The sequence below is a fragment of the Trachemys scripta genome, chromosome 10, assembly GCF_013100865.1.
Source record: "Trachemys scripta elegans isolate TJP31775 chromosome 10, CAS_Tse_1.0, whole genome shotgun sequence".
Classification (NCBI taxonomy): domain Eukaryota; kingdom Metazoa; phylum Chordata; order Testudines; family Emydidae; genus Trachemys; species Trachemys scripta.
The window spans coordinates 8,166,955-8,184,044 of NC_048307.1; the positions used below are offsets into that span (position 1 = coordinate 8,166,955).

General features: G+C 47.6%; 1 protein-coding gene across 1 annotated transcript in view; it reads left to right on the forward strand.

Annotated features, from left to right (window-relative positions):
- The first annotated feature begins 10,123 nt into the window (after window positions 1-10,123).
- MAP2K3 (mitogen-activated protein kinase kinase 3) overlaps window positions 10,124-17,090 on the forward strand; it is a 51,869-nt gene continuing 44,902 nt past the window's right edge. The window contains exon 1 of the mRNA XM_034783256.1: window positions 10,124-10,296. Coding sequence (XP_034639147.1) covers window positions 10,281-10,296 — 16 coding nt within the window. The 5' untranslated portion in view covers window positions 10,124-10,280. The remainder of the gene's footprint in view (window positions 10,297-17,090) is intronic.

Genomic DNA, 17,090 nt, shown 5'->3' on the forward strand with positions numbered 1-17,090 from the left:
CACACAAAAAAGCCAGGAAATCAGCTGTGAACTCACGTGCTGACCTCACAGCCAATGCCCGAGCAGCCTTTTTGTTTTGATACATTCCATTCGACTCTTAAAGGAACACTGCACCTTGAAACCCACCCCCCTTCCCGCACCTTCTCCTCCTCTCCCCCTCCTCAGATATATAGAATTGAACTTCTCTGCTGAAGGGAAAAGAATCACGCTGTCTTAAGAAAGGGGGTAGTTTTATGATTCATTTTCTCCCTACCCCCAAGTGATTCATTCCTTCCTTAGAAATGACAGAGCCTGCTGACTGTCCTCAAGAGGCATCTGAACTCACCTGACATCACAGGCTTCCCTGCTCTGTGACACAATGGAAATCCGAAATCATTTCCTTTCTTTCTGTGGGCTTACCTACACGGGGAAATGTCCCGGCACAGCTATGCCAGTCAATTACACTACTCTAGTTAGAGCAGTGTAAAGCCCCGTGTGGACAATCTTATTACAGAATGAAAGTGCCTTTTTCTGGTTTAACACACGTTTGAAAGCAGTTGAGGGAATACACCTGATTCCAAGGAACATATTTTTCCTCTGTGGGTCGCGAAATCATGATGAGTGATGCCACAGAGCTCACTTTAATTAACCAGTTCAGTTACACTATTTTGCAAAAACAGAGCTAGAAACAAAGTTATACATTGCAAAATCAAAGCCACTGCAGAGGACAAAGTCCCTGTGCAATCTGTCTTCTGAATTGAACAGGCTCACAAGTATTAAAAGAAAACATGTTCTTTGGCTTCGCCACCTTACAGGATACAATCAGTGTTGAAGATTTAAAAATAATTAAACTGCATAGTCGGTGATTTTTACGGTGGTTTCAAATCATGCGCTTTCTGAAAGACAGAGGGCCTGATTTTCCACTCGCTTACAGCCAGCTGCTGCTCCCTTACCCTGAGCCCCCTGGCCCTGGAACAAGAGCTGCTGTGCTGTCACCCTTCCCTTCCCTACTATGCGGAGGTGGCTGTCACAAGAGGCAATAGAGCCATCTCCACCATCTTTTTGCCAGCAGTGAGTTCCCCTGCAGGAGGGGAATTCTTCACTGCTTCTCTCCAGACTCCAGCTGCTTTCAGTCCACTTTGTGCTGTGTTCAAAGTGAAAAGTGAATTTAGCAGACCAGACAATCCAGGTCCTTTATTTAGGCCATGATCCTACAGTGAACTCCATGTTGGAAACCTCTGTGTCCATGCAGTGCCCTACTGGTGCAGGGATTTGTCAGTGCAGACCTCATTACAGTATCCCAGTCTTGAGTGAATCTCAGACAGATGTTCCTTCTCTATAATAACCCATTGGGCACTGGATTATACTCCATTTGATGCTGCATAAATCTAATCTAAGTACCTAGGTAGAGACCTAATACAAGTTCCCAGTATACATTTATCTGATAGTTTTCACACAATGCATAGTTAGACTGTGGAACTCATTGCCAAGGAAGTTGTGCAAGCCAGGAATTTAGCAACATTCAAACAGGAACTTGACTTTTATATGGATATCAAGAATACCCAGAGTTATCCTCAGACTTCAGGTCTTAGTCCAAGCTTTAGCTGCTAGAAATAAAGATGAGACCTAATGTGGGGGGCAGATTATCCCACAGCTGCCTGTTGTGGGGGTCTTGCATCCTCCTCTAAAACATCTAGTGCTGGACACTATCAGACTGAATACTGGACCAGATGTCCACAGATCGGATCCTGTATGTATGGGCATTCCCATATTCCCATTTTTTTCTCTCTATCAACGAGTGTGATCCATTTGAGTGAAACTGCTATGGACGAACTTAATAAAATACAGTTTAAAAGATTATTGGAGAAGACTACATTATTGTTATTCTGTATCAAATGGTAGGGAACTGGGAATAATATTTAATAATTAGTAATCCTTTGTCCATCTATAGTGCCTTTAAACCGAAGATCTCAAGGAGATTAACAAACTTGAATTAATTAACGTCATCAAGTCTTTGTCCAAGATCACACCCCACATAAGTGAGGCAGGATGGTCCAGTGGTTTGCATGTTAACTTCAGGCTCGGTAGACCTGGGTTCAGTTACTTTCTCTGCCTCTGTCACCTTAGGTATGATACTTAGTCCCTGTGTATCTTTTCTCTCTCAGAGGCGTTGCGAGGATATATACAGTAAAGATTATGAGGCGTTCAGACACTAGTAATGGATGCTATCATGTACCTTAATAGAGGGAGCTAAGCTTAATAGTCCTGACTAGTAGCCCACTGCTATAACTAATAGACAATGCTGTCATCTGTGTAGCTCCACATAGTCCTGGGAAAGATTTACCAAGAATCATGTGAATTAAATGAAAGGGAGAATTTGATTTAATGTGGACAAAAGCAAGTTCCACACACCTGGAACAGCCCCCTGAAAATATGTTGCAATATTAGATGCTATGGATTTATCTTCATGTTGCATGAGGATTATACCCTTGCTAGGACTTCAAAACAGGTACTCAAATGCCGAAGCAGCATCTCTCCCAGTTGAACTAAGGAGAATTCCCAAGTGCTTTTGGTAACTGACATTTCCATCAGATTTCTAGCCACTGAGAGGCAAGACTGTTGCATGTCATTGTCTGAGATCCTGGAGTGTTTATCTGGATGATCCACCACCTACTCACACACTGATCTCTTCATTCCAGAGCCTACAAATCCACACACTGACTCTCAGCATGTAATAATACTTTAGAAATGTGTGGTGGCCTTTTAGGAATGTTAAAAATCCATCCCCATATGGAAAATTATAAGAACATTTGAGCTCTGTTGGGAATTTCATCTGCATCTCTGCCTGGTTGCCTCTGCCTCAGGCCAGCAATTAGAGCTACCTCTGACCTTTCAGCAAAGCAATAGCTGCAGCGTAGGACAATCACCTCAGACAGAAGGAGTTGCAGGCCGCAGAGAAGGTAAATGTGCTCAGAATAGGACCTCATCTTGGGAAGACAATGGGAGTTCTGCCATTGACGTCAAAGATCACCAGCTTCAATCCCACAACTGCCTGTTATTCTGTGTCATCAGGATTCAGGCCATGAAATTCCTGCTGGATATTTTTCTTTATTACACTCAAGGATGTTTTGTATGTTCTTATACTCTACCTAGTAATGACGTCATGTTACCATATCGAATTTTGATGATAAAATATTGTATCGATACTTCTGCAGCACCTTTCTCATCTGAGGATCTCAAAGCACTTTAGAAACATTAGTTTAACTAAGCTACACAGCAATGTGGGACTGAGATGAGAAATACGGAGGGATTGTTTCATTTAGCCCTTTCAGGGCAACCACCGCTGGTGCGGATACCAGCACCTGTTGAACAATGCAGAGTAATGCTGCACAGTGGTTTAGGAGAGGAAATGAAGAACAACACTTAATTTGATTTAAACTAAAAGGGAAATTCAGGGAGGCTACATATAATTACTGGTGATGGAATTTGCCAAGATATGAAGGTTAACACCTCTGCATTTGCAAAAAGTCCCAGAGGCTCCTGGAGACCACAAATGGTCAAGACCTCACAGAATTTACTTTTAACTGGAAAAGCAGCACCTGCAGTAGCAGAATTACTGGTTCAATATTGACGCAGAGGGAAAAGTGCCACCTACTATGTCACCAGCACCACTTCCTGCAGTGGTACCTAAGAGGGTTTTTTCCACTCAAATGCTGATCAAGCCCAGCCCTGTTCAGATCTGGGATCACAGGAGAAGGTGTGTGGCTGCCAGTCTAGAGTTCAAACTCTATTACTGATTCATAGACTCATATGTTTTAAAGCAGAAGGAGTTATTATGATCAGCTAGTTGATCTCTTGCATACACAGGCCAGAGAACTGCATCTAGTAATTCATGTATTAAGCCTGACGACTTGTAGTTGAACAAGTTAAACACTGGAATAAATTGCCTAGGGAGGTTGTGGAATCTCCATCTCTGGAGATATTTAAGAGTAGGTTAGATAGATGTCTATCAGGGATGGTCTAGACAGTATTTGGTCCTGCCATGCGGGCAGGGGACTGGACTCGATGACCTCTCGAGGTCCCTTCCAGTCCTAGAATCTATGAATAAGAGCAGATATCTAGTCCTGATTTAAAGATTTTAAAGATGCAGAATCCACCATCTTCCTTGGAAAGTTGTTCCAAGGGTTAATCACCCTCACTATTAATAATATGTGTCTTATTCCCAATCTGAATATTTTTAGCTTCAGCTTCCAACCACTGGATCTTGTTTTGTCTTCTCTGCTAGATTAAAGAGCCCTCTAGTACCAGATATTGTCTCCCTCTGTAGGTACTTGTAGACCACCATCAAATCGCCTTTTAACCTTCTTTTTGATAAGCTGAATAGATCCAGCTCCTTAAATGTCTCACTATACATCAAGTTTTCCAGTCCTTTCAACATGCTTGTCGTTGCACTCTGAACCATCTCCCATTTTTCAAAACCCTTTTACAAGTGTGGACACCAGAACTGGACATAGTATTCCAGAGATGATCTCTCTAATGCCAAATACAGAGGTCATATCATCTCCCTACTCCTACTCAGAGTGCCCCTGTTTATACGTCCAAAGATCGCATGGGCCCTTTTGGCCACAACATCATGTTGAGAACTCAGAAATTCGGTAACAGAGGGCTTTTCAATCTAGCAGACAAAGGTGTAACAAGATATAATGGCTGGAAGTTGAAGCTGGATAAATTCAGACTAGAAATAAGGTGCAATTTTTTAACAGTGAGAGTAATTCATCACTGGAACAAATTACCAAGGGCAGTGATGCATCCTCCATCACTGGAAATTGTAAAATCAAGATTGGATGTTTTCCTAAAAAATACGCTTTAGTTCAAACAGAAATTCAGGAAAAACCCGTGACTTGTGTTACACAGGCAGGCAGACTAGATGTTTTCAATGGTCCCCCCGTCTTTATAATCTATTCATCTACGTTCAGATGGTTTCCAGCCTGCCTCCTTTTCCAGAGTCACTATTTTCCAGGATGCAGACCCCCATCCCGTAACTATGACCACGATTCTTTGTTCCAACAGTTAGGCCCCTGAATTTAGCTGTATTAAAACTGTACCATTATGAGCTGGGTGTAGGGTGACCACCCATGCCAAATTGGGCAGGACAGTCCCAAAATGCAGAGTTCAAGTCCCAGTCCTGGGCTGACTGACTCTGGGATAGCATTTGTCCTGAATTCCCTGCAGCACTGCTGTGCACCTGCCTGAGGCTCAGGGGTGGAGCCAGCTTCTTCCTGGTGGTGGTGGTGGTGGTGGGGCTGAGGTGTGCCTTAACCCCCCTCACCATGAGGCCCCACCCCCTGCTTCTCCTCTCCCCTGAGGCCCCACTCCCTGGCCAGGCCAGAACCAGAGCGGGGCAGTAGTAACAGCTGCCCTGTATGGTGCGTCTCGGGGACCTAGGCCTAGGGCTGCTCTTGGGCATCCTGGCCCCCTGTCCAGGGCAGGTGGAGGGTCTGAGGCTCCCCACAGTGACCCGAGCTCCCTGGGTGGCTCTTACCATGGCCTGGCTATGGCTTCTGGCCTGGCTAGGGAGTGGGACCTTGAAGGAAAGAAGAGGAGCAGGGTGTGGGGCCTCAGGGGGAAGAGGAGGAGCAGGAGGCGGGGTCATGGAGGGGGTGTCCCTCCATGTGTCCCTCTTTTGCCTTTTGAAAAGGTGGTCACGCTAGCTGGTGAAACCTCGTTATGGGTTCCTCACTGAGACTGACTGAGAAGCTTGAATACACTCTTCTGTTAACATAATTGTAAGGACAAGCCCATCTAGGATAAAGGGAATATGTGACCACACCCAGGAATGTTCGTTGCGTATTGTTTTGTGTACAGCTGTGTGTGTGTGAAGATGAACACAGTGGACCAGAAAGCAACACAGCCAGCCAGAAGGAGCAGCTGAAAATGCAGTGTCTCACCCTGAAAGAAACCTGGGGGGTGGTGGGATGGGGTGGGGTGGTGGAAGTTTCTGGCTCAGGGTGCAGGCTGAAAAGAGTTTTCTTGCTGTTGTGAGCAAAATAATCTGTTTTCTGCTATTTGCTTCCTTGTGTGTACCTTCATTGTCAATGAACAAAACTGCATTAAAGAAATACCTGACTACCACAATTTCTGCTCCCAACTGGAACATCCCCAGGGGCCCAAACTAGCCACTCAGGCCAAAAAGGGACCACAGCATAAAAAGTAACTGATTTAATTTCAGACAGCAAATTACACTCCTACCTACTTTAGGTCAGCCCTGTGCTCCACTGGACTTACTTAGCTATTGTGAAAAGCATAGTGCATCCTGGGGTGTCAGAGCAGAGTGAGGAGAGAGGGGATCAGGACGGGGTTGGCCCTAAAAACCAAACAGTCTATTTTAGAATGTCAGCTGACAACGGTAAGCTCACTGTAAATGTAAAGTGCTTGGTAAGTTGTTCCAATGGTTCATTACCCTCACTATTAAAAAATGGTGCCTTATTTCTAGTCTGAACTTGGCTACCTTCAGTTTCCAGCCATTAGATCCCCTACAAGTGCTAAGCATTATGATGCTGATTATTAATGTGTTGAATACCCTTCTCATAGGCCTGAGTATTGAAGACATTCAGCATTATATGGCTGCCAATTCCAATTCGGATGCGGAAGTCTCCTCTGAACATAAGGTTTAGTGAAGCCACTGTGACACCCTAGACCTCTCTTCCCATTGGCTTTCCCTTGGTAGAGATGCACTCAGCAGGACTGTCCCCTCCCACCCTGTGTGCATTCTTCACAGAGACCGGGACAATAAAAGAATTTGTGGAATGAAGGTGGGTGGAGAATATAAAATCCTTATGTGGGTGATCTGTCTGTGCGTGTGTTATTCAGGCAGCTTACTCAGCTTGTCCTTTAAGGCAGAGTTTCCTAGCCTATGTTGCCATTAAAATATGTGGAGGGACGGTACAGTTGATTAAAGCTCAGGGCAGAGGAGAAGGTTTGGTTGGCTGGTTGGCTAAATCACTAACTTTTCTCCACTGGATTTCTAATGAATTTGAGTCCTCTGTGGGTCACATTAAAAAATGTGCTTGGTGGCTGAAGCCTACAGATCCCTTTTCAAAAGTGGCCACTAATCATGAGTACTTCCATTCTTGGGTGCCCTAACTGAGGTACTTAGGGGCTGATTGCCAGAACTGCTGTGCATCCGAAACTCCCACCCTCTTGATTTGGAGCTATGGGTACTCAGCAGCTCTGAAAAGCAGACATGAGATGCCTTAAGTTGGGCTCCTTAAACATGAACGTTTTGACCTTAGCACTTGCTGGATGTTTGTCCATAACACTAAACCCACCACACAGGGCTGAGCCAGGGAGCAAAGCACGAGAGAGATGGGACAGGAGAGGCACTCATTTAATGCTGCAGACCAGGACAGAGATAGGAAACAGCAGCATGCCAGAGGGTGATGGGAAAGCAGAGGAGCTCCTGAGGGTTTGTGTGAGCCCAGGACAATGGCAGGGATGATGAGGGAGCAAGAAGGAGCACCGGGAAGTGTCTGTTTTCCCTTGGAAGAAATGCTGGCACTCAGCTCCCTGTTGGAGCAGAGCTGCTGCAAGCCCTCCCTCACTATGGTCGATAAACCCTGGCTATTAAAATGCAAAGCCAACATTTGTGCTAAAGAAACCTGGAAGGGCCAGCTGTAGAGCTGAAAGAGAGGTTCTCCAGAGTGTCATTAGTTTCTGGCCTCTCTGCTGATGCCCACAACGGGGCCAACTGATGCAGTGATTTTTACCAGGTAGACACTTATCTACTGGCAACTGGCTAGAGGCCACCAGTCTGTTATCAGACCGTGACAATGCTTGGTTACTCCAATGCTGGATTTGAACCAGTGACCTAGAGGTGGGAGACTTAGTATTTCATTGTCAATCTCTGAGCCATTCAGAGACCCTTAAAATATGTCATTTAGCATGGGCTACCTACCTGTCAAATAGGATCCATTTCTTGGCCTAACAACTGTGATCGCCTTAATATTCCTCCCACTAGGTGGCACAATCAGCACAACTGAAATGTCAGTATTCCCCAAACAAGTCTTACAAACAGCCTTCCTATCAATTCGATTCTGCGGAGGTCCTAGGGGCAAACCAGGGGGTTCTTCCTGGTACCTGGGGTGACAGTGTGGTGAGGCAGAGGATGGGGAGTTATGGATGACCTACTTCTCCTCTCAATGTGCATACCTTGAAACAAGGACGGGCAAACTTTTTGGCCCGAGGGCCACATCGGGGTTCCAAAACTGTATGGAGGGCTGGGTAGGGAAGGCTGTGCCTCCCCAAACAGCCTAGCCCCCACCCTCTATCCCCCCTCCCACTTACCACCCCCTGACTGCTCCCCTCAGAACCCCCGACCCATCCAATCCCCCCTGCTCCTTGTCCCCTGACCGCCCCCTCCTGGGACCCCTGCCCCAACCGCCCCCCTGGGACCCCATCCCCTATCCAAACCCCCCTGCTCCCTGTCCTCTGACTGCCCCAACCCCTATCCACACCCCTGCCCCCTGACAGGCCCCCAGAGACTCCCATGCTGATCCAACTGCCCCCTGCTCCCTGTCCCCTGACTGCCCCCCAGGACTCCCTGCCCCTTATCCAACCCCCCCCCGCTCCTCACCACTTTATTATGCCGCTCAGAGCACCAGGACTGGCAGCCGCGCCACCCGGCTGGAGCCAGCCACACCGCCGCGCAGTCTAGAGCACCGGGGCAGGCTGGCGGTTCTTGCAGCCACGCTGCCCGGTAGGAGGTTGCAGCCCTGCCGCCCAGAGCACTGGCGGCACGGTGAGCTGAGGCTGCGGGGGAAGGGAGCTAGCCTCCCCAGCCAGGAGCTTAAGGACCGGGCAGGCCGGTCCCGCAGGCTGGATGTGGTCCGCGGGCCGCAGTTTGCCCACCTCTGCCTTAAAAGCATGGAGCGTAAACACGACATAGGTATGTATGGGGGACGATCATTGAATCCGTACATGATGCCAGAATCTTGAGAAGGAGACAGTAGGAGCAGGATGAGAGAAGGCAGCAGTGTGTGGAGGGACTACAAACCATTAGGGAATTGCAGGCTCTGGAGAAGGGTGGCAGAGTCAGATACAAGAGGAAGGAGAGGCACATGGTATCCTAGAGACTCTTTCAGGCTGGGGAAAGGAAGGAGATGGTGGGATTGACAGGAGAGGGAAGGCAGCAGCATAAGGAGTGATGGAGGGGCTTTAGAGCAGAGAGGGAGGCTGTGGGATTGGGATTCATCAGGGAGAGAAAGCAGCAACGGGAGTGAGAAAATACCAGACTTCCTGTGGCTGGTAACTTGTCTTCTTCCAGCAACACTCCTTGAGGTAAAAGTATCAGCCTGAAAGCCTAAACTGGCATCTGCCCTGAAATCTGGTGTCCTGCATATTTCAGAGGCGGTTTGTGGAGTGTCACTGTGTTGTGATGATTTGTGGTGTAGCAATGACAGTTCCATGGAATTTGATGACATCTCACTGCCACGTGATTCAGCTTGATGCAACGGAGCAACATTTGGAAAGCAATACGATGACACTCTGATGATGAAATGCAGGGATGCTTTGTTGCAATGTGATGTTTTGCTGCACGGTGTCTGCGTTTTCACAAGATTCAGCCATGTTTTGCCTCATCGCGGCTACGTTTTGATGCTCGGTGGCAGCGTTTTGCCAAGATGTCGCTGCGTTTGGGACGTGATGGGCCCAGCACTTTTTGAACCTGGTGCAGTCACATTTTGCTGCAACATGGCACCGTGTGTAATAATCGGACAGGCCGGCGATGTTTTGACTTGTCCTGGGCCACATTTTGAATGGAACGTGGCCACTCTTGACACAGGGCAGCTATGGGTTAATGTGACGCGGCCACATTTTGTGGCCATCGCGGATTTCGCCCCAGCGGACCAGCCTCCCTAAGGGGAACCAGTGACTATCCTGGGTCAGGAAGTGGGTCATTGTCCGGGGGGAGGGGTGGAATTTCCCCCTCTCCCCCAAATCTCAGCATCTAGGCTGGAGGTCAGCGCCTTGTGGGACAGGAGGGCGTGGCTACTCTGGTATGGCCACGCCCCTTCCCCCGAGACCCAATGGCGACAGAGTTCCGGCGGTGGGGGCGTGGCTGGCTGCGCTCGGCCCAGCTGCGCGGCTCGCCAGCCCGGGGCTCAGTATCTCGCCTTACGCCAGCCGGGCTCGTGCCGCCCGGGGACATGCTCCGGTCCCGCGCAGCGCCCCCGGCCTCCGCCAGCGCCTAGCTCCGCTCAGCCCAGCGCCCGGCCCGCGCCGCCGCCCCAGCGCCGAGACCAGCCATGTCCCTCCCAAGAGGTAGGAAAGATCGGGGGGTTTCACCCCAGCTGCAGCCTCCTCGCTGGGCTACGGGCGGAGGGGGGTCCCCCTCCGGGCAACGGGGTCCCCCCCCTGCGCGGTGCTCCGCTTCTGGGCTACGGAGCGAGGGGTCCCCCCAGTGCGCTCCCCGGGGACCCCGCCGCGCTGGGGGTGCCTCCTCCAAGTTACGGGGTCCCTTTGCCCTCCATGCGGGGTGCTCCCCCTTCGGGTTACGGGCTGGGGGTCCCCCCGGTGCGCCTGGAGGTGCCCCTGCCATGCTGGGTTACAGGCGGGGGGGGTCCTCCTTGCTGGTTCTATACCTCTAGCCAACATCCCGAGCTGGGTATATTCTGTCTCTCCCACTGCCCCATCTGCATCCACTGCAGAGTTGCCCTGCCAGCATGCTCTCTGGTTCTCCTCCTCGGTTACAGCGTGCGCCTGGTTCGCCTAAAATCTTCTGCCCACCTCCTCATTCTTCTCCCCTGTAACTACCCAGAGTTTAGATTGACTCTGCTCCCGAGCTCCTTGACTGACTACAGTTCTCCAGCCAGTGGGGCAGATTTTGCTGTGTGCTCTGTCAGCACGGTGGCTGGCCAGGCAACCACTTGCACCTGGTGGCAGGTGCATGTTTTGACGTTTCACCTCACTAGTTATTTTCCCCTCCCATCCTCCAGTATAGCTGGGGAAGAGTATCTGCTACCTACAGGTGGAATGCTGCTGCGGGAGACTCTCTATCCAGGGCTGAGATTGGCTGAGACTGGGAAGGGGCTGCCTGTCTGTTGCTGGGTATGTGGAGGATGGCATTAACGCAACAGGAGCAGCCACAAATCAAAGAAAGAGGGTGGGTGGGACAGGGTTGGTTCATGGACAAGATCAGATTTGCATGTGTCTTGATATTGCTAATCTGATTTACAGGAACCCACCGTAATAAGAGACCTTTAATGCAAGGTGGATTCACAGTAGTGTTGGTGTTGTTTGCTCATGGATGGGGATGCCACTTGGGGAAACATTTGTGGTATTAACAACCAGAGTTGTAGCCTGGTCACAGTGAGTGAAATCTCTGCAATTCCAGTTCTTCTTCTTCAACGCTTAGCCAGTCGGCCGTAGCGATCGTTCGCCATTTGGTCCGTTCCTGCGCCACTGCAAAGGCTTGACGGCCTGAGAGTCCAACATCGGAGCAAACTCTATGAACCCATATAATTCCAGTTGGATCAGACTAAATGTTTCCCCACTACTATTCCAACTTGGACACTGTTTGAAAGCCAGGGGTCTGGAAGTGGTGGTTGGAGAAGGAGCTATGGCATTACTGAAGCTCTGGGCTTCAAAAGTGTTGAATATGGTGTCAGAGCATTCAGATGGAGGGCTTTGCATTGGTTTCTTTCTGGGTGTAGCGAGAGAGACAAAAAACCTTTACAAGCATATTCCTCAGTCCTGACTCAAGCATTGAAATATGGACTGTATATTACTTGAGTAGAGTTACATAAACTGGGAAGATACCTGACTGTTGCCTAATCTTCCATGTGTAAATTACCTGTTATCTGCATACTTGCTCTACCGCCAGAAATTAATAGGTAGCAATAGTTGTGTCTCTTTTACTTTACCTCAGTTATGTAGACTAGAATCTTCTCCTGTATTCAAGTTGTTTGTAAAGAGCCTAGCAGGATTTTGGTTCTATATAAACAAATATGAAAGACTGGTTCCCTGTTCCAAGGAATTTACAATCTAAGGCCTTGATCTTGCTGTGACGTACATAGATGCTTAACTTGAAGCAGGTGAGTAGTTCCATAGTAGTCAATGGGACTATGTGCACACACACAAGTCTTTGCAGGATTGTGGCCTAAGATGTTAGAAAGCTGCATACGATTAAAGTTGCTCATAGAGAGAAATATGCTGATTACAAGCCTCAGTGCTTTGGTTTTATTGCACTACGTTACTACTTTGGCTCAATTACTGCAGTAAGTTTGTGGCTGAATAAACAGACGAGTGATTTCCATAGGTGGATCAATGGGGCAGTGTACTGTGTCTGTCCTTTGTTGAGGTGTTGCGTTTGTTACAGTCTAAAACTGAGCAAGACTGACTGGCTTTCATTGGGAACGTTAGACTAAAATACAGTAACTAAACCTGCTGGTTAAACAGTCAGTCTGCTCAGCTGAATAAATGTCTCCTAGAGACAGTATGAGAAATAAAAACAACAAAATATTAGTTTTAAGTGCCCGCTGATATGTCAAAAGTTAGGGTTTGTATTGCAGTGCACACACACCAGTTGTTATCACTCTCTTTCATTCTGATGTCAGTTTGTAGCCAAGCTGGGTCAGCATTTTCATCTGCAATCTGAGTAATGACCTGCGTCATTGTCATGATGCAAAATCATTATTTTTGTGTATTTTGTACTTTTTAGAAAAATAAAACGGGGGGTCAGGCCAGTTTACCATTCAATCCCAAAGATTTAGTTGCAAATTCTGGAGGAAATGTCCACTCGAACAGCATAGGCAAAAGTGCAATAAAATTGTGTTTCTTGGGACTTCATGACTGCATTACTTAAATAGAGCTATGGGAAAGATCAGGGGTTGGCAACGTTTGGCACGCAGCTCATCAGGGTAAGCACCCTGGCGGGCCGGGCCAGTTTATTTACCTGCTGATGTGGCAGGTTCGGCCGATCGCAGCCCCCACTGGCCGCAGTTCGCCATCCCGGGCCAATGGGGGCGACGGGAAGCGGTGCGGGCGAGCAATGTGCTGGCTGCGGCTTCTTGCCGCCCCCATTGGCTCGGGACGGCGAACAGCGGCCAGTGGGGGCCGCGATTGGCCGAACCTGCCGCGTCAGCAGGTAAATAAACTGGCCCGGCCCGCGAGGGTGCTTACCCTGGCGAGCCGCGTGCCAAACGTTGCCGACCCCCGGGAAAGATGATAGCAACTGTTTTTTTTTGTTTTTGTTTTTAAAAGAAAATCACTGTTGCAGCTTAGTAAACTTTGCAGTGTCCTGCGAATGTAAATTTCTGTGTATGAGAGTGGTTCAGGTACAGAGCAGTAGCCTGTGATGTAACTTCAATAGTGTGAGATAAAATTCCTGTGTATTTCCTTTACATGCAACATCTGTCCCTCTAGTGCTCCTGGCTTTTGAGCAGAGCTGTGTTTGATCTTTCGCTGTATCTGACATTGATTCTGAGTTATGACACAGCCTGACTTGACGAGTGCATGTCTGTCAGGTCTTGCCAGATTTTCCCATGTGTCCTTGTTATGTGCAGCTAACAAACGTGAGCATGTGTCATGGACGTTATTATTTGTATAGGTCCAGTGGTATGCCTTGTGCCTTACCAATGAGTAAGAAGACAAGCTCTCTGCCCTGAGGTATTTACAATCCTAAACTAGGCAGCTGACATAATAAGAAATTACATTGGGGTGGGTTGAGGAGGAAAGGAAAGGGGTGAGGTGGAGAGGAAAAATGATTCCTGATAATTCTGATTAAGAGGGGGCAGATCACTCCAGATCTGTGATTAGTGATGGCCAGCAGGATGAAGGCAGGAAAGGAATGCATGAGATTTAATTACTGCTTCTCGTTTGTCACTGGAATAAACTGGATTTAGATTTTTGGGGGACTTTTCTTGTCCCAGGATGATACACAGGAAACTTGAAATCAGGGCTCATGTGAGTGGATGAACAACACGTAAATATGACTTTGTTTGAAATGATTGTGTCTGAAACAGGGGGAATGTGAACTTGAGTTTCCTGTTTGCTGTGTAACTGTGGTATGAATCAGCAGCGATATAATGGTTCTGAATGGAGCTGCTGACTCATATGCAAGGGAACATATGCTAGAACTAGTTTCCTGGATGGAAGGAGGTCAGCTATGCTGCTTAAAGAGGCAATAGTGAGTGGGCCCGATGGAAAGGAGAGGTGAGCCTCTCTCTTTCCTTAGCAGCTTTTCTGTCTGACGATGGTGCTGAGAGTCGGTGCTCTGCTGAGAAGCTGGATGAGACCAGGGCATGAGCCCAATACAGGAGAAGGATTTGCAAGGAATCATGCACTTAGTTGCAAGGTTCTTTGCCTGTAGGCAGATAGTGAGTGCAGGGACTATGCTTCCTTCAGAACATGCCCATACTTGCTTGGGGGAAAACGGGTATTTTAAAATTATCTGCATTTCAAAGCTGCTGGCTGTACGGATTGACCTTTCTAGTCTTTTGAGAAGAGCTAGTGCCTGCCTGAAATACAACTGCTGCTAATGTCCTTCTGGGAGCCCTTCTGTGTCATCTAACACATGCATGCCCTGTTGCTTTCTAGTATGTATAGTTAAATTTTTGAGTCCATTCAAGTATACTGATTACCTGGTTCTCATATGGGCCTGAGATTGATAGCTCCATCTCTGTCCATATCATTTACCACCCTTTGTCTGACCTGAGCATTTTCCTGGTCTGCTTCCTTTGTCTCCTCTTATGCTGCGATCTATGTTCGGATCAGCCGCCCAGTTATTTGACCAAGCAACTGCTTCCTCTGGAAACCTCAACTTCTGGGGTTCTCAAACTTCATTGTACGGCGACCCCCTTCTGACAACAAAAATTACTACATGGCCCCCGGAGGGGGAATCAAAGCCTGAGCCCTGCTGCCCCGGACTTCAGCATTGGCCCTGGGCGATGGGGATCAGGCTTCAGCTTTGGCCCTGGGCCCCAGCAAGTTTTTAAGACAACCCTTGCGATCCCCATTAAAACAGGGTTGCGACCCACAGTTTGAGAACCACTGCTCTACTCCCATCCCATGAGTGCTCAGCTACCGTGACTGCACACCACCATTCTGTTCTCCTCTGACTTGCTTTGTACCTTTGAAACATAAGCCCTTCAGGACAGGAACTTATTGGTGGGTGAGCACTGCTCGCCTGTTGTTTGCTCTGCAAGAAAGGCTTAGTTTGATTAGACTGCACAGACTGCCTTTCGTTGACCATCGCGGCATTAGATCACTGTGGCCGTCCTCTTGGGTAGGTTGAATTTCCAGCGTTCGCTTCTGTTTGGGGAAACTCGTTGCGTGGAGTCTGGCAGAGTCAGCTTCCTCTTATCTATTGCTTCCGTTTCTTGGTCTTAATCTGATCAGGATATGAAACAGGGACCGTTACAGAGAAACTCTCAAATGGAAGAGCTACAAATATCCCATTGCAGCTTTCAAAATTAGACTGTCATTTCTGTTTACTCCTAGCATTGTCTTAGACCTTTGCAGTTTCTTTAGATGCTGTGTAACTTCGAACTGTTGCATGTAACACTTGTGAATGGAATGATGATGGGTGGGAGGCTCTGTCCAGCATAAACACCTTGCATGGACTATATATAAAGTGTAACTATACCTTAGCTTTGCAATTGTGTATAATTCACCCTTCCATAGATTTAAGTGGGATGCTGTCACAGATAAGAGACTCAGAATGTGGCTTGCTTTTTACTGTGCTTTGTTTTTGAAGTCCATGCTGTTCTTTGTTCTGAAAAACAGATGCTTTAATTAAAAGAATTAAGGGGACATTTGGGTTCTAAAACGGGGGGTGGGAGGGGGAGGCAGGTGGAGAGGGATGCAAAAAAGGTGTTTTTATGTGTCCTGAGAAACAAAGGTCCTGGTAGCTTTCCCCCAATAAGGTAGGTAGAAAGTTACAGCATTGAAATGAGGAGAAATGCAACTAGGACATCTGGAAGAGAATCCGTATGAGAACTGCGCTTGGGGGAGTTTCTGTAGCACCAGTAACAAGGTAGCAAAAGCACATTCTTCTCTTGTGGTCTGAGATTCTCCTCTGAGACAGGAAGGAATGAGTGACTGAGAAATGTCAGATGTCATGCTTGAGAGCCTCTGCTTTTCAAACCCATCTGCTTTTACTTCCCTTTTCATGCACACTTATGTGAACTGCTGGATCTGTCTTTCCTGGAGCAATGGCCCTCTGTGTGGATTGCGGTTATTGTGGCTGCAAAATTAGATTTTAAAAGAGAGGGTTAATAAAAAAAAAGGTGTGTCAAATTTTTCTTTGCAGTGGGGCTTGAATTGAAACTAGACTTTTATTAAAGGGCAGCTGCATTTCAGGAGATACAGAAAAATCATCTGTGAATGAACTGCTGCTTTCCTGGCAATATGCTCTGCTCAGGTGTGGGTAACTAAATAGTGTGAATTAGCATTGACTAGTCCAGCCTGCGTTTTTAGGCACTGCACCCTTTGGGTGGATTATTCACTGTCTTCCATGTGGAATGCAGCTTGGTTAAATGGTTATGCAATTCAGTGGACTTAGATTCCTGAGCTGTCATGTGCAGTCCATACTGTTCCTACAGTTATTGCACCTGATAACACCCAGTTGCGTTCAAATAAAGGTCAGGCAAAAAATAAGGCATTCATATTGGAGGCTCGGTCCAGGTTTTGCAGTGGGTCGCCTTGTATATAGTGAATGCTTTAGTATGGAGGCACAACGGGGAATTTTAGTTCTGAACCTGCAAAAAGCAGGAGTATTCCCAATGTTCAGTGTGATTGTATTTTAATGTAGTGTATATGTTATTCATTTAACAATTCTAAGGCATAGAGAAGCTCTCTCTGCACTCCTCCTGAAGAAACTCTGTTGCTCTGTGTCTGTTGCCATTTCACAGACAGGAAGAACTCCTTTGGAGCCAGTAAAATATTTTGCTTAGACATCCCTGTATTTCTAATCGCGTGTTGATGTTCTGTTTTGCTGGCTGGATTCTGCTTAATATTCCTAAGGGCCAAACGTAGCCCGGGATTTTGACTGTGATACAAGTGAAGGTAAGAAGACTGTCTTAAGCATCTGTTTGGCTCTGAATCCTTCCAGTGCC